The sequence below is a fragment of the Puma concolor genome, chromosome C1 (assembly GCF_028749965.1).
Source record: "Puma concolor isolate L17-30 chromosome C1, mPumCon1.1.hap2, whole genome shotgun sequence".
Lineage (NCBI taxonomy): Eukaryota > Metazoa > Chordata > Mammalia > Carnivora > Felidae > Puma > Puma concolor.
Window position 1 is genome coordinate 78,367,513 of NC_141674.1, and position 24,265 is coordinate 78,391,777.

The following is a 24,265-nucleotide window of genomic DNA, read 5'->3' on the forward strand; positions in this document are numbered from 1 at the left end:
CCTCCAGCAAAAAGATTACAACTCACTGAAAATTGAGATGATGGGTAGCACATTTTTAGCAATAACGTATTTTTTCTTTTTCTTTTTGTTTAATTTTTATAACATTTTAAATTTTAATTCCAGTGTAGTTAACACACTGTGTTAGTTTCAGGTGTACAATATAGTGATTCAACAGTTCTATACAAGCAATTCTTGCTTTTATTCTTTTTTTAATGTTTATTTTTAATAGAGACAGAGAGAAGGGGAGGGGCAGAGAGAGAAGGAGAGAGAGAGAGAGAGAGAGAGAGAGAGAGAGAGAGAATCCCCAGCAGGCTCCAAGCTGTCAGTGCAGAGCCCAACGCGGGGCTTGATCCCACAAACCATGAGATCATGACCAGAGTCGAAGTCAGATGCTAAACTGGCTGAGCCACCCAGGTGACCCACAAACAATACTTTTTAAATTAAGGTATATACATTGTTTCTTAGGCATAACGCTATTGCACACTTAACAGACTACAATGTAAACATAACTTTTATATGCACTGGGAAACCAAAAATTCATTTAACTTACTTTATTGTGATATTTTGCTTTATTGTAGTGGTCTGGAACCAAAACCACAATATGTCTGATATATACATGTAATAGGGATTCAAGAAAAGATGTTAAACAGGGAAATTACATGGCAGAGTTTGTTTTTACAACCTCCCTCTGGTTTTGTAGAAGATAGAGCTAAGGGGAATGAAATACAGGTAGATCAATCGATAGGTTGCTGCATTAATGGAAGCCTGAATTAAGGTAATGATAGTAGGGATGGATGGGAAAAGTGATTAAATAAATATTTAAAAGGTTAAATCTGCAGAACTTTATTGATTGGGAATGAGATAATCCCTAAAGAGGGAAGAGTTGGGCCTCAGTTACAAAGACATAAAAAAAATCAATTGAAAATTTTAAGTAGGGCTAATGAGAAAAATAATATCATATGTGTTGACAAATGAGTATCTTTAAGGAAACAAACTGCTTTATTTGTTACAGCCCAGAGACACAATTAATAGCATTGCTATGACCTCACTAAGAAACACACTTTTTATTATTTTAACATTTTCAAATGTGTCTTAATTGGTAATGCTTTTGTAGATTTTCACAAATCATAGATATTCTAATAACAGATCATAGATTCTGTATCCATGTCTGACACTCTTCCTAATGACCTGTTGATGTAAAATACATAATTTGTTTCATTGATCTTACTGCTTTGTGTCCCTTGACATTGAAGTCTCTCTCACTATTAGTTTATAATCTCAGATCCCTGTATACACTTGCCTATTGCACTCCAAAAATCTTTTCTCCCAGTTGGCTTGTGTCAGATAATTCTACACTCTTTCCATGAACAGATATGCATGCAGATCCATTTTTTAAATGCATATTTGAAATTCCACAACATGTGAATCACTTTGAAAAATCCATGACTTTTTTTTTTTTTATCTGTTTGTTATCCAAATGATTTTGCTTATTTGAAGAAAATCTCACTGACCAGGGTGCCTTGGCTGGCTCAGTTGGTAGAGCATGCAACTCTTGAATCTCAGGATTGTAAGTATGAGCCCCACATTGGGTATGGAGATTACACAAAAATAAAATCTGAAAGAAAGAAAGAAAGAAAGAAAGAAAGAAAGAAAGAAAGAAAGAAAGAAAGGAAGGAAGGAAGGAAGGAAGGAAGGAAGGAAGGAAGGAAGGAAGGAAGGAAGAGAAAGGAAGGAAAAGAAAGAAAAGAAAAGAAAAGAAGAGAAGAGAAAATAAAAGAAAAGGAAAGAAAAGAAAATCTCACAGATCTCTATATTTCGTTCAATAATGCAGTTCCATGACCAAGCAAAGGGGGGTTACCTGGCCCTGCAGAGGCCTCCAGGACCTGGCAAGAGCACTCTGGCCATTCTAATTGGTCAGTGCTGGTACCATTTTGGCTGTTAAATAGTTTTTTTTTGTTTTGTTTTGTCCTTAAAGTTTATTTATTTTGAGAAAGAGAGACAGTGCTCATGCACACAACCAGGGGAGGGGCAGAGAGAGAGAGAGAGAGAGAGAGAGAGAGAGAGAGAGAGAGAGAAGCCCAAGCAGGCTTCCTGCTCTCAGCATAGAGCTTGTCACAGGGCTCCATTTCACAAACTGTGAGATCATGACGTGAGCCGAAACCAAGAGTCAAATGCTTAACTGACTGAGCCACCCAGGTGCCCCTGTTAAATGTTTTTAATATCACACTTGTTTGTATTCATTCAGGATCTTCTCCACAGAAGAGTTTTGTTTTAGCAAACAAAGGTTTATCTTAAGCAGCTGTTATATTGGATTCTTTTAGTGATAATCTTTTTTAAAAATCTTCAGACTTTTTCATCTATAAGTAAATTATGATTACTAAAATGTGGAGCCATATTTACAGTGGAGTAAAGTGAATAAAATCTACTTATTAGGGAAATCTATCTTCATCTCATAAATGTTTTTTTATGAATTACATGGTTCTGCAATACAGAAGCATTTGTAAGTACAGATTCCCTGATAGTTGTCAGCATTATTTAAGAAAAGCTTAGAAATTGATTTCTTGAGTACATATGGAAGTATATTGGTGTTAGGGGCACCTGGGTGACTCAGTCAGTTAAGGGTCTGACTTCAGCTCAGGTTATGATCTTGCAGTCCATGAGTTCGAGCCCCATGTCTGGCTCTGTGCTGACCGCTGGCATCGTGGAGCCTGCTTCAATTCTGCATCTCCCTCTCTCTGCCCCACCCCCACTTGCATTCTCTCTCTCTCTCTCAAAAATAAACATTAATATTTTTTAAAAAGAAGTATACTATCAGATATTTTGTAGTTTCTGTAAATATTGTCCCTTTGTTATATCCCACTGGATCTGGTAAAAAAAAAAAAAACACAATAAATTTTAATAAAAAACATCAATGTGCCCTTCTCAAACATGTCCCTTCCTCTGGCTCACACACAGCTATATAATCTTTCTTTTATTTTTTTTTATTTATTTTTTTTAATGTTTATTCTTGAGAGAGAGAGGGAGAGAATGAGCAGGGAAGAAGGGCAGAAGAGGGAGACACAGAGTCTGAAACAGGCTCCAGGCTCTGAGGTGTCCGCACAGAGCCCGACTCAGGGGTTCACACTCACGAATCATGAGATCATGACCTGAGCCCAAGTCAGACGCTTAACCAACTGAGCCACCCAGGTGCCCCTACATAACCTTTCTTAATATAAAAAGTTTCTTACAGTTGTCCACTTAGAAAAGCTGTAATGTAACTCTTTGGATTAGTTACTGCGGTATTCTTAATGTTTCTTATTTCCTGCAGGTATTCTTGGCGTCACCAACTAAGGGAATTTAAAAGTGAATATCGAGTTGTAGCACTTGATCTGAGAGGCTATGGAGAAACAGATGCTCCCATTCATCGAGAGAATTATAAATTGGACTGTCTAATTACAGATGTAAAGGATATTTTAGACTCTTTAGGTAGGTCAGTTAAAAAAAAAAACACAGTATTAATCCTTTTTAAGGGACTAACAGTCAACAAACTGAATTGGTAACCTCATGTCTTGGGAGGAAGCCTTTTCCATTTACCTGAGCTGTTGTCTGGATCCTGTCACCATGGTTTCGAGTGTACAGCTGAAAATATTTATAGAGGAAATTGAAAATAATACTATTATTTCAATATGGAATGACTATTCAGTCCACCAGCCAAGAATAACTTTAAAATTTGTTTTTAAAAATAGATCTAATGTATGCAATTTATTATTTTCAGAACTAATTATTAGAAATTTGATACTTGTACTCAGAAAATTTATTTCTTCAGAATCCACATCTAAATACTCATTTAAAAATGTTATACAGAAGCACTTGCACTGTCTTTCTTGTATTGATTAGCTAGTGCCACAATATTATTGTGTAACAAACATCCCAAACTCAGTGGCATATAGCCGTAGGCATTTATTCATATTCTTATGGATATACAAGTCAAGTGTAGGCTGGACCCCTGGGTCTTTGCCTCAAGTTACAGGTCTTGCTGGGACTGGCTTCTCCCTCTGAGTTGGACTGGAGCACAAGCTAAAGGGGAGTAGCTACCTGGTGGTAGCTCTTTCTCGCCTCCTGGCAATGGCAGAAATGGCAAGAGGATGAGCCCAGCTGCGGAAGCATATTTCAAGTTTCTGCTTGCAGCTTATTGGTCAAAGCAAATCATATGGCTGAGCCCAAAGTCAAGTCATATGCCCACCATACCACAGCAAATCACACGGCTAAGTCTCATATCAGAGGGGTCATAAAGGTATACTCCTTTTATGGCAGTGGGGAGAGGGGAGGAGTAAATACTTTTTAACAATAATTGAATCTACTACACCTCTTTTGACTAAAATCCAGCTGCTACCATGGTATGTTAATGGAGCCAATATAGTGAGAAAGCCATGAAATCAAATTAAAGCTCTTTCTACAGTAATCTAATGAGAGCATAGGTCAGGCCAATATTCTAAGAAGAAAAAAAATGAATGAGATCTGGGGGTGTCAATGCAGTGTTGTCATTTAGTCTGATTACAATAAAATAGACTCAAAGACATTGATTTCTGACAGCCATATTTCATTCATCTTTTGTGGTGATTCAGAGTTGGCCTAAATTCATCTTCATGCAATTTTCTAGGCAAATCAATGACATAATATAATCTTGCTTATGACCGAATTATGTGTAATCTTTACCATGGTTTCCCAAACTCAGTTTTGTGGGACAAGAGCTGGGCTAGCTGTTTCCGATTTTTTTTTTTCATATAGATTCCTGGGAGAGATTCTAAATCTGTAGGTCTAGAATGGAGGTTGGACATCCAAGTTTTCTAAAAAGCTACTTAAGGTGGTTCGTACATACAGATTTTGGAAACACCAAACTCAGTATCTGCACGAAGTGCCTAATTACAGTCGGGTTATGGGAAGATTATTTTCAGAAGTGTACCCATTTTACATGAGGTAATAATGCATCCACCTGTTTCTTTTCAAAGATGTCAACATTTTTTTCTCCATTACAGGATATAGCAAATGTGTTCTTATTGGCCACGACTGGGGGGGAATGATTGCTTGGCTAATTGCCATCTGTTATCCCGAAATGGTGATGAAGCTTATTGTTATTAACTTCCCTCATCCAAATGTATTTACAGGTGAGTTTAAATTTTCATTAAAACATATTTGTTAATGTGACAATTCACTATTGTCACTGACACTTTGGATTAAAAACAGCAAAATTTGAATATCAGTATTTTTTTCATTAAATGACTAAAATATGATATTAGCACATGACAATGTCAGATACCTTGGCTTTAAATATTCTTCAAGAGCCTGATAAATTGTAGCTTCATATTTGCTAGCATAATTTTATTTTAATTTTTTGAAGGACATTTTACTGCTAACTTGGAGAGGGATAAAGGGGAAAATGCAGTGACACTATTTTGACAGTAATGAATCTTGACAACCTAGACATAAATTCTCCTCTTGCCTGACTGCTTGGGCTATCAGGAATGACAGCATTCTTTAAAGCTGCAGTTCTCAAATTTTTGGTTTCAGGACTCCTTTATACTGTTAAAAATTATTAAAGACCCATTGAGTTTGTGTTTATATGGGTTACATATATAAATATTTACTATATTAGAAATTAAAAATGGGAAAAAATTTAAAATTCTTTATTAACTCATTAAAAAATAATAAATTCAGTACCTGTTAACATAAATAACATTTTAATGAAAACTAACTACATCTTCCAAAACACAATTTTAGTGAGAAGAATGTCATTGCTTTACATTTTTGCAAACCTCTTTAATTTTTGGCTTAATAGAAGACAGCTGGATTCTCACATCTGCTTCTGCATTCAATCTGTTGCAATATGTTGTTTTAATTGAAGTATATGAAGAAATCTGGCCTCACAGATTTGTAATTGGAAAAGGGACGAGTATTTTGATAGCCTTTTCAGATAACTGTGGATTTTCTTCTTTAATACTACACCAAACTCAAAAATTGGTGATTTCTTAAAGGTTAGTAACATTGTAGAATCCAATGTCACATTAATGAGATTTTCATACTGTTACATTAAAATCCATTAGTCTCTTTAGCACTTTGAATGGATATTTTACCCATGCATGATTTTGCATCATCATGCAGTGGGCGATATTGGTTCATTGAGTTATGCAGATCTTCCATAAGTTGACATATTTTGTAATATTATACCAAAGAACCCACATTCATTAATATCACCCCAATTTCATCAAAAAGTCATTGAGTATTGCAAAGCTGTCATGCTCACAGTAGCAAATAAATGGTTCCAAACTTCTAATTTTCATTTGAAAGCTTGAATTTGGTCATTGGCAACAAATACTGTTGATTGTTTTCCCTCAAGTGACAGGCTCATTTCATTCATTTTCAAGAGACTGTCAGATACTGAAGTCTGACTGATGATAATTTGTTAGTCATCCATTCATGTAAAAATGGTATTCCAGGGGCGCCTGGGTGGCGCAGTCGGTTAAGCGTCCGACTTCAGCCAGGTCACGATCTTGCGGTCCGTGAGTTCGAGCCCCGCGTCGGGCTCTGGGCTGATGGCTCAGAGCCTGGAGCCTGTTTCCGATTCTGTGTCTCCCTCTCTCTCTCTGCCCCTCCCCCATTCATGCTCTGTCTCTCTCTGTCCCAAAAATAAATAAACGTTGAAAAAAAAATGGTATTCCATAAAAAATGCAGCTAATTCAACTAATCAACGCAAAGAACTGCAGAAATGCTATCCCTGGAGACAACCATTGTATCTGGGTGTTCAACAGAACTGCTTTATGTGTTCTTTGTGTTTCATCTTGGTACTCGAAAGCTGTGTACACAAAAGTTGAAATTTAAAATTAGTAGTTTTTGCTATTTTATCTAGAACATTCCTAAGTGAAAATGGCACTTAACTTTATGTATTTCTGTATTTATTTGCTGCAAATGTGTGGTGGTGAAGAATACAATGACTACTCGTATTGTTCAGTGTCACTGCCGTGGTTTGTGCTCAGGCAGCAATGGCTTTATCTACCATTGCTTTGGTACCATGAGCACAAATCTCAACCAGATGAGAAAAGCTAATAATGTCTGAGTAGTGTAATGAATCTTGGGGCTTCCCAGAGGTCCACATGGACTATACTTTGAGAACCTCTGCTATAAAGGGAACTCTTAAAATCTTCAGAGTGTTCAAAGACCTGTGAACCATTACTAGGCACATTTTTATTTAGTTTTGGAAAAAATTATAATCTTGTCCTGTTTACCCTTGTCAAGTTTTCAGGTACAGCTTCAGGAGCTTCAGGTACTGCTGTTACCCTCAGCAGCCCACTAGGGAACAAAAAACTCAGAACAACATATATCTATGTTGGAAACATGACTACATAAAAGGGAAAAGGGAACATGAATGACTACTGCAATATTGTACAATATAAATGTAGGAGTTGATTTTTGGATATACCCAATTGTCCTATGTCTGTTGAGGTGACAGGATGGATGCTTAGGCTTCAAATATCAAACTGAGATGCACTAGACTGTTCTTAGTTGCATTAGGTAGCAGAAGTTGTGCTACCTGCTTAAGCCATTGATCGGGACCCTTGAATAAATGTTATTTTTGTGATGTTGCTGTATGGACAAGTTGTAATTGGTCACTTCAGCAAGAATATTCTTGGAATATTTCTGGAACTGTTTTATCAATAATAGGTTCAACCCTAGTCAGGTTAATACAAAGTCTTCAAGTAATATGCCTATATTTTCTGCTTAATTATAGTGATATCTCTTAATGCAGGGCTGAATAAATTTTGTTCGATGATGATTTTACAAAAAGTATAACATAACGATGCTCCACTTACCTGAGAATTATAGTTCTACAATTTCCAACCATGTTATTAAATGTAGTTACAAAATTAGAAATAAGAAAAAATTACCTGTATAGCAAAGAAAATTTTTAAAAAACAGTGCACAAGAAACAAGCATGCACACTTGATATGTATGATTACACTACTCTCCAGTTTAAAGATTCATTGTCTTCCCAAAGCACTTAAAGTCCATATCCTCTGGCCCTCCTTGACTGGACTTCTGCTTTGCTCTCTGATTCATCTCATGCCACCTCCTTCTCCTCATTCACTACACCATCCACACTGATGTTCTTTCTGCTTCTTGAATGTGCCAAGCGCAGGACCTTTCTGTGCCTGTTTGTTTGGTTTTTTTTTTTTGTTTTGTTTTGTTTTTAACATTTATTTATTATTGAGAGACAGAGACAGACTTTGAGCAGGGAAGAGGCAGAGAGAGAGGGAGACACAGAATCCGAAGCAGGCTTCAGGCTCTGACCGGTCAGCACAGAGCCCTACTGGGGGCTCAAACTCACAAACCAAGAGATCATGACCTGAGCCAAAGTCGGACGCTTAACCGACTGAGCCACCCAGGTGGCCCCTTGTGCCTGGGTTTTTTTTCCTAGATCTTTGCATGGCTGACTCCCTCCTACCCTTCAGGACTCAGTCCACACTTCGTATACCCAGAGAAGCCTATTCTAACCACTTCTGCTGAATAATAGTCTCTCCACATCACCCAATAATAATTCTCAATCAGATTACCTTCTTTTAATTTTCTTTATATTACTGTTGCTATCTAAAGTGATCTTTTTAAATATTGGTTATTTATTGTATAAATTCCTTATTAATGGGAACCTCTTCTGTCTTATTAACTGCTAAACCCCCTCACACACAGTAGATATTAAAATATTCCTTGAATGAAGGAATTTTCTAGATCCATAAATGAAATTATAGGAAACATGTTAGTTTCTGTTGAGGCCAAATTAATAAGGTATTCAAATCCACCTGTAAACAAAATCTTTTAAACAACAGAAAATTACCTCCCCATTTATCCCTAGGGAAAGTGTGAGGTCACTGATAATAACCTTGGAGAAAAGGCAATGTCATTTGGGTTTCCTGTTCCCTTCTGAGTCAAGACTTTATATAATGAAATTTTCTTTTTATTTAAAGTGCTATAAATTTTCTAAATACTAGAAATGTCCCTAATAAAATATAAGAACATAGAAATTGTTCCAAAGAGAAAAATACAGAAGGCTTATTTGTGGATTCTTTTATGGGATCATCTCAAAGGTGAAATTGCCTTGAAAAGAAGCTCTTTCAATAGTAAGTAATTTATACCCCTTGGATAAGGTCTAACATGGCATTTTAATTTCAGAATATATTTTACGACACCCTGCTCAGCTGTTCAAATCCAGCCATTATTACTTCTTCCAAATACCATGGTTCCCAGAATTTATGTTCTCAATAAATGATTTCAAGGTAAGTCAAACATGGTGATGGATGTTAACTAGATTTATTGTGGTGATCATTTTTGAAATTATACAAATATTTAATCATTATGTTGCACACCTGAAACTAATATAATGTTATGTGTCAATTATACCTCAATAATAAAGTTGAAAAACTGGAGTCCAAGAGGATGACATAGTTAGGAAGTTAAAAATAAAATAAAGATAGACAGCAGCACTAGAAAAAGAAGGAAAGAAAAGAAATAACTGGTCCTGTTTATGTCATTTGTTTAAAATAATCATTTATTGATTGTTATTTGCTGTCCACCATTAGGCTTTTCCTCTTATGCAAGTAAAAAAAAGGCAAGTCAAGCAAATAATGTATTACTCTTAATGAAAAATATTTTAAATTAAAGTCCATCCTTCAGAAAGAAAAATAGACAAATGCTAACATTTAATAAATGCTTCTAAGACCTCATCTATCAGCTTACTTATTTTTACAGTCTCTGTATATTTCAGTGCCTGGTTGTTGCTCAATTTTTGTTGAGAGCCTGTATCCCTATAGGCAAACCTCTTTTTAGAGAACATTCCATGGGGAGACAAGGGAATATGAATACCAGGTGAGAGAATTTGACACGGCAGAAGTCGAGGCCCTTGAGTGCAAACAAAACCCTGAAACAAAGTAAACATGAGGGTTTTGGTGTACCCTATACACCTACAACCAGGAGTCATATATTGTATCTATTTCTTGGAAGTTTATTGAATGCTTTTTGTGTACCTAACACGTATTAGATATTTAAGGAGGCTTAAAAAAGACAATATTGTTTTACCTGGAAAAACTTCTGCAGATAAGGACTTTTTAAAAACATAACTCCAATGCCATTATCAAACCTAACAAAATGAATACTTACTCCTTACTATCATTTAATACCTATTCAAATTTCCTTAACTGTCTCAATTATTTTTTTTTCCAATTTTGGACAACTTTATTTGGGGTACAAAAAAAATCTGCACAAAATTTAGACTGTGTTAAAATTTCCAACAAGAGATTTGCTAAATGAGAGCTTCATTTACTATTTAAGTATTAGTCTCTGGTACTATTAATCTTTGAACAGGTTATGATCAACTGTCTTTGTACACTTTGTTTGAATTAGGAGCCAAACAAGGTCCACACATTATATTTGATTGTTGTAGTTTTTTCAGTGTATAACAGTTCCTTCTTATTTTTTTTTTCCTTCTTATTTTTTTAACACTTTTTTTCCTGAAGAAATTTGGTCATTTGTCCTGGGGAATGATCCACATTTTGGATTTGGCTGACTACTTTATCATGGTGTTATTTAACTTTTTCTGCTAATTCTTATTTCTCATGCTTCATGGATGCTACTAATCTAGAGGCTTGGTTAAACTGAGTTTTCATTTGACAAGAATACTCGTAGGTGGTGCTGTGTATTTCCTAATGCATCACATCAGGGAAGCACATAAGGTCTAGTTGTTTCAGTTTTAGTAACACTAACAGTGACCAGTGGGCTCATGAGTTGTCAGCTTATCTAAATTTCCTAACACCTGCCACCAAATAATTTTAGCATATCTTGATCATCATTGCCCACATCCGTATTTCATTAGAATCTGCAAAATGGTGATTTTTCTATTTCTATCATCTTTTCCTGCTCTTATTAACTGGAATCCTTCCTTAAAGAAGAATGGTCCACATCTACTGTTTGGTTATTCTGAAATACAGTTCACACAAAAGTTCACACAAAAGAGTGGCAGGTCATTCTTTATCTTTATAAACAACTTCCAGAGCAATGACTCGGTGTCCTAGTAATTTCCAGTGATAACCAATGAAGTTTTCTTTTTTACTATATCATTAGGAGCTCATGAGTTTTAAAAAATATATTTGACATGTATCACTCAATTGCAGTCATTCTTTTTGATGCTCAGATTGTCTCATATTAGGCAATATGGCATAACAGGCAAGTGGAAACTCCTTCACGTTGGCTCCTATGTCCTTTTGACATAAATCCTTCAGTCAGTAATACCTTAGTTTCTTAATGTCCTAGGGTCATATTTTATTCCCTGCCCCAGATCTGGAATCAATCATTTATTGAAGGAACTCTGACTCCTATTAGTCGGAAATGGTCTGGGTGTCAAGGTGATCATTGTTACTGGGTTTTTATTGCTTCTACATCTTTCTGTTGGACAGAATCTATACATACATATTTTTTAGGGAGAAAAAAATAATGTGTTCTTATTCATATTTCCAAGCAAAATTAGGACCACAGAATTTTACTTAACTTTCATATTTTGTAAAAAGCATGTATATGGTTCAAGTCAAAACTCTAATACAAGGCACAGAGAGGTCTTGCTTAGGCCTCTGTTTCCTACCATCTTATTTCCTCCTCTTTCACAGAAACTATTCTGGTTAATTTTTGTTTCATTTTTTTATTGTTTCTTTTTGAAAATATAAGGAGATGTGTATATATTTGTCTACTCCTTCTTACACAAAAGGTGGTAACATACTATAAATACTGTTTTCCACCCGTTCTATTTTTTCCCCCACTTAAAGATATGTTCTGGGGGTCAGCTACTCTATATTAGCACATAATCATCTCCATCTTCTCTTGGAGTAGTTAGAATGCATAATACACCATTGTGTAGCTATATCATAGTTTATTCAACTAATGCCCCACTGATGGACATTTTTTATTTCCTGTCTTTTGCTACTGCAAATAATGCTTCAATTAATCACCTTTTACATAAATCATTTCATATTTTTGCAGGTGTGTTTGGGGGTTCAGGGATCTGCATTTTATTTTATTTTTTAATGTTTATTTTTGAGAGAGAGAGAGTGGGGGAGGGGCAGAAAGAGAGACAGACAGACAGACAGACAGAGGTTCCTAAGCAGACTCTGTGCTGAGAGCAGAGAAGAGAGCCTGCTGTGGGTCTCAAACTACGAATTAGGTTATCATGACCTGAGCAAAAGTCCTGACGCTTAACCGACTGAGCCACCCAGTCGCTCCCAGGGATCTGCATTTTAAACAAGAATCCTAATGATTCTGATGCAGGTGATTTAGATCTACACGTTGAGAAACACTAGTATAGAGCAGTGTTTTTCAGTTGTGGGTGGGGACCCATTAATGAGTCACGAAATCAGTTTAGTGGCTTGAATTCGAATTTTTTAAAAAATAAAGTAGAACAGAAGTGAATTGAAAATATCAGTACACACTATAATAAGAGTAAGGGATATTTCTTTAAAAAATTTTTTTCATGTTTTTTATTTTTGAGAGAAGGAGAGACAGAGGGTGCGTGGGCAAGGGGCAGAGAGAGAGGGAGACACAGACTCCCAAGCAGGCTCCAGGCTCTGAGCTGTCAGCACAGACTCGGGGCTCAAACTCATGAACCATGAGATCATGACCTGAGCCAAAGTCAGACAATTAACTGACTGAATCACCCAAGCGCCCCTCTAGATTCTACTTTTAAATCCTGTTTTCTTTTTTTAAAAATTTTTAACGTTTATTTAGTTTTGAGAGACAGCACAAGCAGGAGAGGGGCAGAGAGAGAGAGGGAGACACAGAATCCAAAGCAGGCTCCAGATTCTGAGCTGTCAGCACAGAGCCCAATGTGGGGCTCAAACCCCCAAACTGTGACATCATGACCTAAGCCAAAGTTGGATGCTAAACCGACCTAGCCACCCAGGACCTCAAGAGATATTTCTTTAAACTTTTGTTTCAGAAAAGTATGTGTATAAGTCTGAACTGGATCATGACATATAATGTGTTTGTTACTCTGGATTATAGTCCAAAAAAGTTCAAACAATTGTTGGGGGAGTAGATTGTCAGTAAACAGATAAACTACTATTAGCTAGAATATTAGGGAAGACTTTAGGGTAGCAATGGTATCTGAACTTAGCCTTATAGAATGTGAATAGGCACCAAGAACATAGGTTGCTTTTCATAAGCGTAAAGTGTACATGGGGTATTAGAAGGGAAGAATACCGGGGTGCCTGGGTGGCTCAGTCGGTTGAGCGTCCGACTTCAGCTCAGGTCACGATCTCGGGGTCTGTGAGTTCGAGCCCCGCGTCGGGCTCTGGGCTGATGGCTCAGAGCCTGGAGCCTGCTTCCAATTCTGTGTCTCCCTCTCTCTCTGCCCCTCCCCCGTTCATGCTCTGTCTCTCTCTGTCTCAAAAATAAATAAACGTTAAAAAAAAAAATTTAAAAAAAATTAAAAAAAAAGAAGGGAAGAATGCCAAAAGTAAAGCCAGGAAAGCAAAAATGTATATAGTCTGTAAACAGGTCTCCTACCTGGCTAGAGCAGAAATGGGAAGTTGTCACTGACACTAACCATCATTCTCTTTCAAAAGCCAAAGGTTTATTGTTAGGTAACTAAAAAGTTTTAATTATTTTCTTTTCACTTAAATTAGGCTTTGAAACATCTGTTTACCAGTCACAGCACTGGTATTGGAAGAAAAGGATGTCGATTAACAACAGAAGATCTTGAGGCTTATATTTATGTCTTCTCCCAGCCTGGAGCATTAAATGGTCCAATTAACCATTACCGAAATATCTTCAGGTCAGTATAATTTCTTTTTAGTTAAATAAAATATTCATTCCCTAAAGAGCCAATATTTTATTTATTTATTTTTCACAAATATTACTTAAATTCCAGCTATTTAGGGGCACCTGGGTGGCTCAGTTGGTTAAGCCTTCGACTCATGATTTCAGCTCAGGTCATGATCTCAGGGTTCGTGGGATTGAACCCCACATCAGGCTCTGTGCTGTCCATGCTGGTTGGGATTCTCTCAGTCCTCTTTCTAGTCTTTCTCTGCCTCTTCCCTCAGTTGCATGCTTGTATACACATGTGCACACACCCTCTGTGTCTCTCTCAAAATAAATAAACATTAAAAAAATTCTAGCTAGTTAACATACAGTGTAATATTAGTCTCAGGTGTAGAATTTAGTGATTCATCACTTACATACAACACCCAGTGCTCATCATAAGTGCCCTTCTAAATACCCATCACCTATTTAACCCGTTCCCCCACACACCTTCCCCCCAGTAACCCTCAGTTTGTTCTCTACAGTTAAGCATCTGTTTCTTGGTTTGGCTCTCTTTTCTCCCCCTCCAAGTTCATTTGTTTTGTTTCTTAAATTCCACATAAGAGTGAAATCAGATGACATTTGTTTTTCTATGACTGATTTTGCTTAGCATAATACTCTCGAGCTCTAGCCACATTGTTGCAAATGGCAAGATTTTGTTCTTTTTTATGGCTGAGTAATATTCCATTGTATGTATATATACCACATCTTTATCCATTCAACAGTCAATGTTTGAATGTTCAGTCAATGTTTCAGTTCTTTCCATAATTTGGCTATTGTTGAAATTAACAACAGGTGTCGGTGAGGATGTGCAGAAAGGGGAACCCTCTTACGCTGTTGGTAGGAATGCAAACTTGGTGCAGCCACTCTGGAAAACAGTATGGACTTTCCTCAGAAAGTTAAAAATAGAACTACTTTACAATCCACAAATTGCACTATTAGGTATTTTCCCAAAGGATACAAAAATACTAATTTGAAGGGATACATGCACCCTGATGTTTATAGCAACATTATAAACAACAGCCAATATTTTATTATTATTTTTTTAGTTTATTTGTTTGTTTTGAGAGAGAGACCACAGGCAGGGGAGGAGCAGAGAGGGAGAGAGAGAATCCCAAGCAGGCTCTGAGCTGTCAGTGCAGAGCCCAATGTAGGGCTCAATCTCACAAACCATGAGATCATGACCTGAGCTGAAACCAAGAGTTGGATGCTTAACTGGCTGAACCACTCAGGAGCCCCGTCAATATTTTGTTTTTAAGATTAAGTTCACAGTTTATCCAAAGACTCAAAAGTGTTCATTTTGTAAGTTACATAGTCTTTTTCTAGGGAAAACTTTAAACATATGGAAAAGTAGAGAGAAGAATATAATGGAATCCCCATATAGTTGTCACTTGTTTTATCCATAACTATATCCACTTCTTATTTACCTTTGGATTATTGTGAATAGATGTATGTTTGTAATCATATTTTTAATGATTATTATTCATTCAAGAAATACATATTAAGTACTTTGTATGTTCTAGTCTATGCCAACACTCAGGATATAGTATTGAACAAAACGAGACAAAGGTCCCTGATCACTAGCCAAGTGGGGAAAACAGACATCAACTGTATAACCACAGTAATGAATATCCGGTTATAAACAAACAAAGACCATGATAGAAAGGGATGAGAACTGAGCAAATGATGTTTGAACAGAGAAATAGAGGATGAGTTACATATTGACTGAATAAAGTTGGGGTTAGAGGGATTGGCATTTCAGGAAAAGGAAACAGCATGTACCAAAGCAGTGTGGGAAGATAAGAGAGTTGTGGTTTTAAATAATACAGTGAAGGCCATTGTAGCTAGAGCACAGAAAAAGAAAATAAAATGAGAATGGGTCCAAGAGAAGGCAGTGGCTGGTCTTACAGAGCCACGTAGACCATATTAAGTACTTAAGACCCATGAATGTAAAGCTGGTAAATGAGCATTTCAAGCAGGAAAGAGTAACAATCTAATCTGTATTTGTATACATTCATTCAATGTGAGGAAACTGCAGTGGTCCAGGCTAAAGATGATGGTAGCCTGAAATAGCCTGAAGGCAGTGGAGATGGGGAGAATGGGTAGATTTAAGAGATATTTAAGAGGAAAATTGACAGGGATTGGTGATGGGTTAGATGGGCGGGGGTGGAGGGTCGGGGAAGGAATGAGAAGAGGGGTATCAAGGATGGCTCCTAAATTTTTGGCTTGAACAGCTATATGGATATAGCTCATGCCATTCACTGAGGCAGAAAACACTAGAAGAGAACTGGTTTTGAGGAGAAGGTCATAAACTTTATTGACCTTAAACTAGTTGAGTTTGATGTGGTATCTTAGATATTCAAATAGGCAGATAGATACAAGGGTTTGGAATTCAAAGGAGAGAATCTGTGATGAAGTTATGTAAAATCTTGGTGTCGCTGATACACACAAATGAAGCTTTTGCTCAGAGTATATTGTCTAGGGAGAAAGTATAGAATGGAAGACAAGATATGGAGATTTGTCTGTTGAGGTTTGGACTCTAGACAGGAGAAAAAGATTTTCCTTGGGAATTAGCCACCACAGCCTGCCTTGAAAAGGTTTAGAGCCTTGAATATATACTACCTCCATAACACTAGAATCTCAGGGAAATATATTTCAATATCATCATAAGCTGGTAACACTTCCAAGCAAGCCTGGTAGAAACAAAGACAGAATTTCTCTGGAGGATACATCTCAACTCAGACTTACAATATTCCCACAGGTAGAGTCCCCTGAAGATGAGTTCATAATCCAAATTACAAAAAATACTAATCCACCATTAATGAGTCAGAATACAGTTGCAGTAGAACTCTTACAAGTTTCAAATACTACAACAGAGATTATAAAGTATGTTTAAATCATTAAATATGTGAAAGAATAAAAATTATGAGAAAAGAATAAGGAAATATCAAGACAGACTGGAAAAAGCTGAAAAAGAACAAAAGAACTTCTGGAAATGAAAAATACGGCTATTGAAATCTAAAATTCCGTAAGTGAGTTAAATAGCAGATCAGACAAGCTAAAAAGAATTATGAATTAGAAGATAGCTCTGAAAAAATTACTTAGAATATAGCTTAGAGAGATAAAGAAGTGAAAATATAAAATGTTATATTTGATATAGAGGGTAAAATTAGAAATCATATATTGGGGTGCCTGGGTGGCTCAGTTGGTTAAGCATCTGACTTTGGTTCATGGTTTGTGAGTTCAAGCCCCACATTAAGCTCTATGCTGAAAGTATAGAGCCTGCTTGGGATTCTCTCTCTCTCTCTCTCTCTCTCTCTCTCTCTCTCACTCTCCTTGTGCTCTCTCTCTTTCTCTCAAACCAAAAAAATTATATAGATGGGTGATAGATAGAATTAGATACACATACATATATATAGATGCTAAGAATTTTTTTCTAGTAAAATAAAATAATGCAAATAGAATGTATTATTTTCAAACCAGTAGAGGGTGACAAGATAACTATCAATTCAAAAGAAGGCAGGAAAGAGAAAAGGGAAGCAAAGTACAGTCAATAGCATAAAATAAGATGTCAAAATCAATTTAAATATGTCAGTAAGCACAATAAATATGAATGTATTAAACTTTCCAGTTAAAAAATAAAATATCAGATTGGATTGAGTCACAAAGCATAAGGACATAAAAAGTTGATAGTAGGAAGGTAGAAAAAAGTTATAGTGGGTGTTTTATTGGTTGATTAATTGATTTTATTTTTAAGTAATCTTTACATCCAACATGGGGTTTGAACTTAACAATGCCAAGATCAAAAGTTGCATGTTCCACTGACTGAGCCAGCCAGGTGCACCTAAAGAAATTATTTTATTTTATTTTATTTTATTTTATTTTATTTTATTTTACTTTATTTTATTTTTTAATGTTTATTTATTTTGGAGAGAGAGTGTGTGTGGGTGGGAGAGGGGCAGAGAGAAAGGGAGAGAGAGAGAACCCCCAGCAGGCTTTATGCTCAGCATGGAGCCTGAAGTGGAGCTTGATCTCATGACCATGAGATCATGACCTGAGCCAAAATCAAGAGTAGAATACTTAATCAACTGTGCCTACCCAGGTGCCCCAAAGGTGTTATTTTAAATAAAACAAAATCAAATTATTTGAATACAAAATCCAAGGGCAGTCAAGAGATTATATAAATGAGGGGAGAAGAGGTAAACCGAAACCTTTTTCTGACTAACAATAACAACAAAAAATTTACAAATATAAATGTAAATACCATCGATAAAACAGAGATGTTAATTTAAAAGGTATTTGTAGGTACCCATTTATCAAGCAAGGCGATGACTGACATTGCAGAGGCTGCAGTTACATCTCATAGGATATAGCAACATTGTCTCAAGTCCATGTTTTGTCATTTGTTGTTTGTTTTTTACAAACAACATTTGTAAAGAAAATTATAAGAGAAAATAGAACAATATATTTTCATACAAGCTTAAATTTTGAACAGGAGATAAAAATAATAGTTTTTAAATGTTGATTTACCTTTTTATCAAAAATCTAGCTTTGTGATACAAAACAATTAGCTACAGGGAAAAAGAGGAAAATATTCTGATGTTTCTCAAGTTATTTTACTAACATTTGTTCATTAGAGGATCTGCATTCTCAAGAGTAAGCTCTAGAATCCTGCTAATTAGCATGGAGAGAGAAAGAGAAAAAAAGCAGGCCTGTGAAGGTCAAAACTTACAATTTTATATAAAGGTGAAAGTTTTAAACTAGATTGCTATAGGTTAAATCTAGCCAGGTCAAGGTCATATGGAATCTTCTGGAAGGTCACTTGACTCCCTCTAATGCTTCTTTATGTTAGGGTAATCGAGCCCAAGTACATAATTAAAAATGGTTATACGATATATAATGACTATACATAAGGTATAGTACATATACTCAGGTATGGAAATCACTGTCATTTATCACCCTTCCCAGGACCATAGACTCATCCAAGGACTCTCCAAAATTTGGAGTTAAGGAACCAGAATGAATGAACTAGGAATTAGATTAGTTATAGGATCTAACCTGCAAAAAGATAAATAAGTCTAAACGTATAACAAAGCACCAAATAATAAAGCAAAACTGACACAAGGGAAAATGACAAATCCATAATCACTATTAGAGATTTTAACCCACCTCTCTCAAAAATTAATCAAGCAGGGAAAAAATAATAATAAAAATGTGAAAGATTTGAACAACCCAATTAACATCTTTGATCTGATGAACAAATCTAGTATCCTGCATCCAATAATTAGAAAATATATACTATTTTTAAGCACATAGAAATGTTTACAAAGGTTGATTACATACTGGACTAGAGAGTAAATCCTAACCAATACCAAGGGATCAGTGTCATATGGATGTGTTCTCTGAACACAATGCAATTAGAAATTAACAATCACACAAACTTCTAAAATATTCCATATATTCAGAAATTTTAAAAACTTCTAAATTACTCTTGGCTATGATCCAGGTATTTACCCAAAGAATACAAAAATACTAATTCAAAGGGATACATGTGCCCTGACGTTTATAGCAGTATTATCTACAGTAGCCAAATTATGAAATAGCCCAAGTGTCCATTGATTGATGAGTGGATAAAGAAGATGTGGTATATATATACAAGGGAATATTACTCAACCAAAAAAGAATGAAATCTCACCATTTGCCACGACGTGAATGGAGCTAGAATGCTAAGTGAATTAAGTCAGTCAGAGAAAGACAAATACCATATGATTTCACTCATATGCAGAACTTAAGAAACAAATGAGCAAAGGGGAAAAATAGGGAGAAAGACAAACCAGGAAGTAGATTCTTAACTATAGAGAACAAACTGATGGTTACCCAAGGGGAGGTGGGTGGGGAGCTGGGTGAAGTAGATGATGGGGATTAAGGAGAACACTTGTGATGGGCATAGGTGTTGTATGGAAGAGCTGAATCACTATACCGTACACCAGAAAATAATATAATACTATGTGTTAACTGGAATTTAAATAGAAACTTTAAAAAAATTACTCATGGATCAAAAAAGATCATAATGGAGGAGTGCCTGGGTGGCTCAATTGGTTAAATGTCTGACTCTTGATTTCAGCTCAGGCCATGATCTCACACTTTGTGAGATCAGCTCTGCATTGGGCTCCATGCTGACAGCACAGAGCCTCCTTGGGATTCTCTCTCTGCCCTTTCCCACTTGCACATGTGTGCATGTGCACTCTCACTCAAAAAAAAGAGACATTAAAAAAAACCATAATGGAAATTAGTAAAAACTTAGAAAAAATAATAATATCAAAATGCGGAATACAGTTAAAACAATATGTAGGAAGAAATATATTCATAGTTTTCCATGCATATATTAGAAAAGAAGATAGAAAAGAAGATTAGTGACCTAAGAGTACAATTTGAGAAGTTAGGAAAAGAACAATATGTAAAAAAAAAATAAATTGGAAGGAAAATAATTTAAATTAGATAAAAAGCAGAAATTAATGCAATCAAAAACAAAGACACAATAGAATCAAAAAATCAAAAGCCAATTCTTTGAAGGTTATTAATATAAACTTCTGCCAAGATTGGTTTTTAAAAAGCATGAATAAACAATATTAGGAAGTAGAAAATAGATATAGCTATAAACACAACAGAGATAAAATATAAAACTTAGGTTAACAAATTTAAGAACTTTGACAAAATGGGCAGTTTTTTAGAAAAATATAGCAACCAAAACTAACTCATGAAGAATTAGAAAACCTAAATAGACATAGCCATTAAAGAAATTGAATTATTAATTTAAAGCACATCTACCCACACAAATAGGCTGAAATGGCTTTACATGTAAGTTCTAACACAGAACTCCCACTCTAATAGACACTTTTAGACATTATAAAAAGAAGGTATAGGCTTCAGCTCATTATGAAGCTGGTATAACTTTAATACCAAAAGAAGACGAAGATTGTATAAAACTGGAAAATTATAGTTCAAACTATATTATAAATGTAGATCCATAAATTTAAAATAAAATATTTTTGACCTGAATCCAGCATGGATTAAAAATTAAACCAAAGTTAGCATTAAAATTCATTACTTTAAAAAATAAAATTCATTACTTTAATTAGCCACATTAACAGATTAAAAGGAAAAATATGATTATCCAAATAAAGAATGAGCATTTAATAATATTCAACACATATTTATGCAACAGTTCTTAGTGATCTAGGAATAGAGGATGTAAGAGTGGAGCTCAGTTAAGCCACTTAGCCTGAATCTCCTGAAGGGATATTGACTTTTGCTTTACTTAATTATCTGAGAGAAAAAAAATAAGGTACTCAAAGTGTTTTGGAGTGGTTATTTGCACCTGGACAGCTGGTAGGCACATAAAAAGATATTCCAGGAGTCAGGACCAAGAGGATAAAAAACCCACATTAAAAGCAGAAAATACTTTGTGATACTGTCCAATAGCTGTATCTGGATGGGAAACTTTGGGGGATCTGGGAAGTCTTTCCTCTATCTGAGAGAATGATATGTTATCCCTTGCTTTTAAAATCACCTTTGCAGATTTATTTTCCCTTTGCCATTACACTTGATATTCTCTGTGTCTGTTAGTATCTTTATATTAATCACAGTATGATTCTATTATGACAACAAAGCAGAAGGGAACTTTGGTCTTAGAAACCTATAGCAAACATCATACTTTATGATGAAACACTAAAAGCATTTTATCTAAAAATAAAGTCTAAAGATAAACTTGCCAACTATAACTGCTTCTATTCACCACTGTTTTGAAGATTTTAGCCACATAAGAAAAAAAAAAAGAAAAGTGTAAGTATTAGGAAAGAAACAAAGCCATGATAATTCATAGATAATGTGGCTACAATCTAGAAAAAGAATCTACAGAAAAGCTATTTAAACAAAAATAGTTCAGCAAAGTTGATATACATAAATACAATATACAAAAATTATGATCTTATAAATGAACAGTTAGAAAACGTATTTTAAAAATAGATACCCCAGGGCACCTGGGTGGCTCAGTCTGACTCTGGATTTCGGCTCAGATCATGATCTCATGGTTCGTAAAATTGAGCCCTGCACTGGGCTCTGCACTGACAGCACAGCCTGCTTTGGATTCTCCCTCTCCCTCTCTCTCTGCCCCTCCCTCTCTCTCTCTTTTTCTTGCAGAATAAATAAACATTAAAAAAAAAAATAGATACCCCTACAATAGCAACAACAACAAAATTAGGTGTATAGGAATGACTCTAACAAAAGATTACCTTTATAAATTGTCAAAACTTATTGGAAGTAGTTAAGAATACAGGCTCAGGGCAGTAGATATTTACTAATCAGTAGAGAAGTATTTTAACATTTTAACAATCCATACAGACATGCTGGTATAAACTAGTGAAAATTAGCCCTGGTTTATCATGTTCATGATTGGAAAACTTCAATATCATAAAGTTCTTGATTTCTCACAAACTATTAATTTAATTTAATTTCAATCAAAACTATAGGAAACTTTTTTGAAACTTGAAAAACTGATTCTGAAATTTGTATGAAAGAGCCTAAGGCTGAGAATGGCCAAGATAGTTTTAAAGGAAAGGATAGATGGATGACTAACCCTATTAAATATTAAGGCTTGTAATGAGGCTATAAAATTAGTAAAATATGGCATCGACTCTGGGATAGACAAATTGACTAACAAAACAGAGAAGAAAGCCCAAAAATGGAGCCACACATATGGGAACCTACTATGACAGAACATTTTGAGTCTGTGGTGAAAGATCCTATACATGTTGCTGGAACAATTAGATATCCATATAGAGTAAAATGAAATTAGATCCCTATCTCTTACTAAACAAGAAATAAACCTCAGGGAAATAAAAAACCTAAACATAAGTAAAACTTTCAAATGTTTGGAAGATAAGAAAATGCTTTCATAACTTCAGGTAGGAAAGATTTCTTAAATAAGACATAAACAGCTTAAATTATGAAGAAGACTGATAAATTTGACTGCATGAAAATAAAAACATTTATATATCAAATGATATAGAATGAGAGGCAAGTTTAGATGGGGAAACATTGTTTGCAATACACAGTCATGTGCTGACAATATCTAGAGTTTATAAAGAATGCCTCCGAATCAATAAAAAGGTAGCCCAATCAAAAAATGGGCAAATATATGAAAAGACAATTCACAGAAGAGGAATTTAATGGTCAATAATATTAAAGATGCCAAATCTTCCTAGTAGTCAGATATAGAACATAGGTTTCATTATTTGTAATAGAGACCTAAAATAATAGTATCATAAAAAAAGAAATGTATTTCTCTCACAAGTAAAAGTCTAGGTTGGTTTGTTGGCTTTGCTCCATGAAATCATCAAAACTGTCTCTTTGGTCCGAGACCTAGGCACTTTATGTCTTGTTATTCTGCCATCCCTGGGGTGTCGCGCTTGTTCGTGTGGTCCAAGATGGTTTACCACCATGGCTGCATTTCAGTCAGTGGAAAGAGGGGAGGGGAAGGCATAGTGTACACAACTTAGAAGTTACACACATTGTTTCTCATATCTTCACCTTGCTGCATGCAAGAACTCTGGCAAATGTAGACAGTCTTTATTCTGGGTAGTCCCAGATTTTCCCAGATAGAAAACTAGATTTTCTATCACTGTGGTAGAAAGGAAGAGGTTTTAGGGAGCAGTCTCTACCACATCAGGTAAGTGAAAAGTATTCCACTCTCATTCGGTTGGAAATATTTAAACTTTTGAGAAAAGTGTTGGCAGTGATATGGAGCAAAATTCTGTTTTGGGGAATATACTGTAAGAAAACGCTTTCATATGTGCACAAGGGGATGTACAAGAATAAGTTCAATATCATTTGAATTATCAAAATAATTGGAAATTTTTATTTATTTTTAATTTTTGTAATGCTTATTTATTTTTGACAGAGTGGGGGTGCGCGCGAGTGCACCCAAGCCTATGAGTGGGGGAAGGGCAGGGAGTGGGAGACAAAGAAACCGAAGCTGACTCTAGGCTCAGAGCTGTCAGCACAGAGCCCAACTCACCAACTGTGAGATCATGACTTGAGCCAAAGTCAGACACTTAACCACCTGAGCCACCCAGGCACCCCTTAAATGGCCATTAACAGGAAAATGGATTAATTACGGTATAATCATAAGATGAAATTCTATATAGGAGTAAAAATGATGTAGAACTAAATGTATCATTAATAGATAATCTTAAAAATATAATATTAAGGGGCGCCTGGGTGGCTGTCGGTTAAGCAGCCGACTTCGGCTCAGGTCATGATCTCACGGTCTGTGAGTTCAAGCCCGGCGTCGGGCTCTGTGCTGACAGCTCAGAGCCTGGAGCCTGTTTCGGATTCTGTG

General features: G+C 35.6%; 1 protein-coding gene across 1 annotated transcript in view; it reads left to right on the forward strand.

Moving 5' to 3' along the window:
• The window catches only part of EPHX4 (epoxide hydrolase 4), a 42,328-nt gene that overhangs the window by 12,538 nt on the left and 5,525 nt on the right, over window positions 1-24,265 (forward strand). Inside the window, exons 3-6 of the mRNA XM_025912417.2 lie at window positions 3,308-3,465; window positions 5,016-5,144; window positions 9,199-9,302; window positions 13,692-13,840. Coding sequence (XP_025768202.2) covers window positions 3,308-3,465; window positions 5,016-5,144; window positions 9,199-9,302; window positions 13,692-13,840 — 540 coding nt within the window. The remainder of the gene's footprint in view (window positions 1-3,307; window positions 3,466-5,015; window positions 5,145-9,198; window positions 9,303-13,691; window positions 13,841-24,265) is intronic.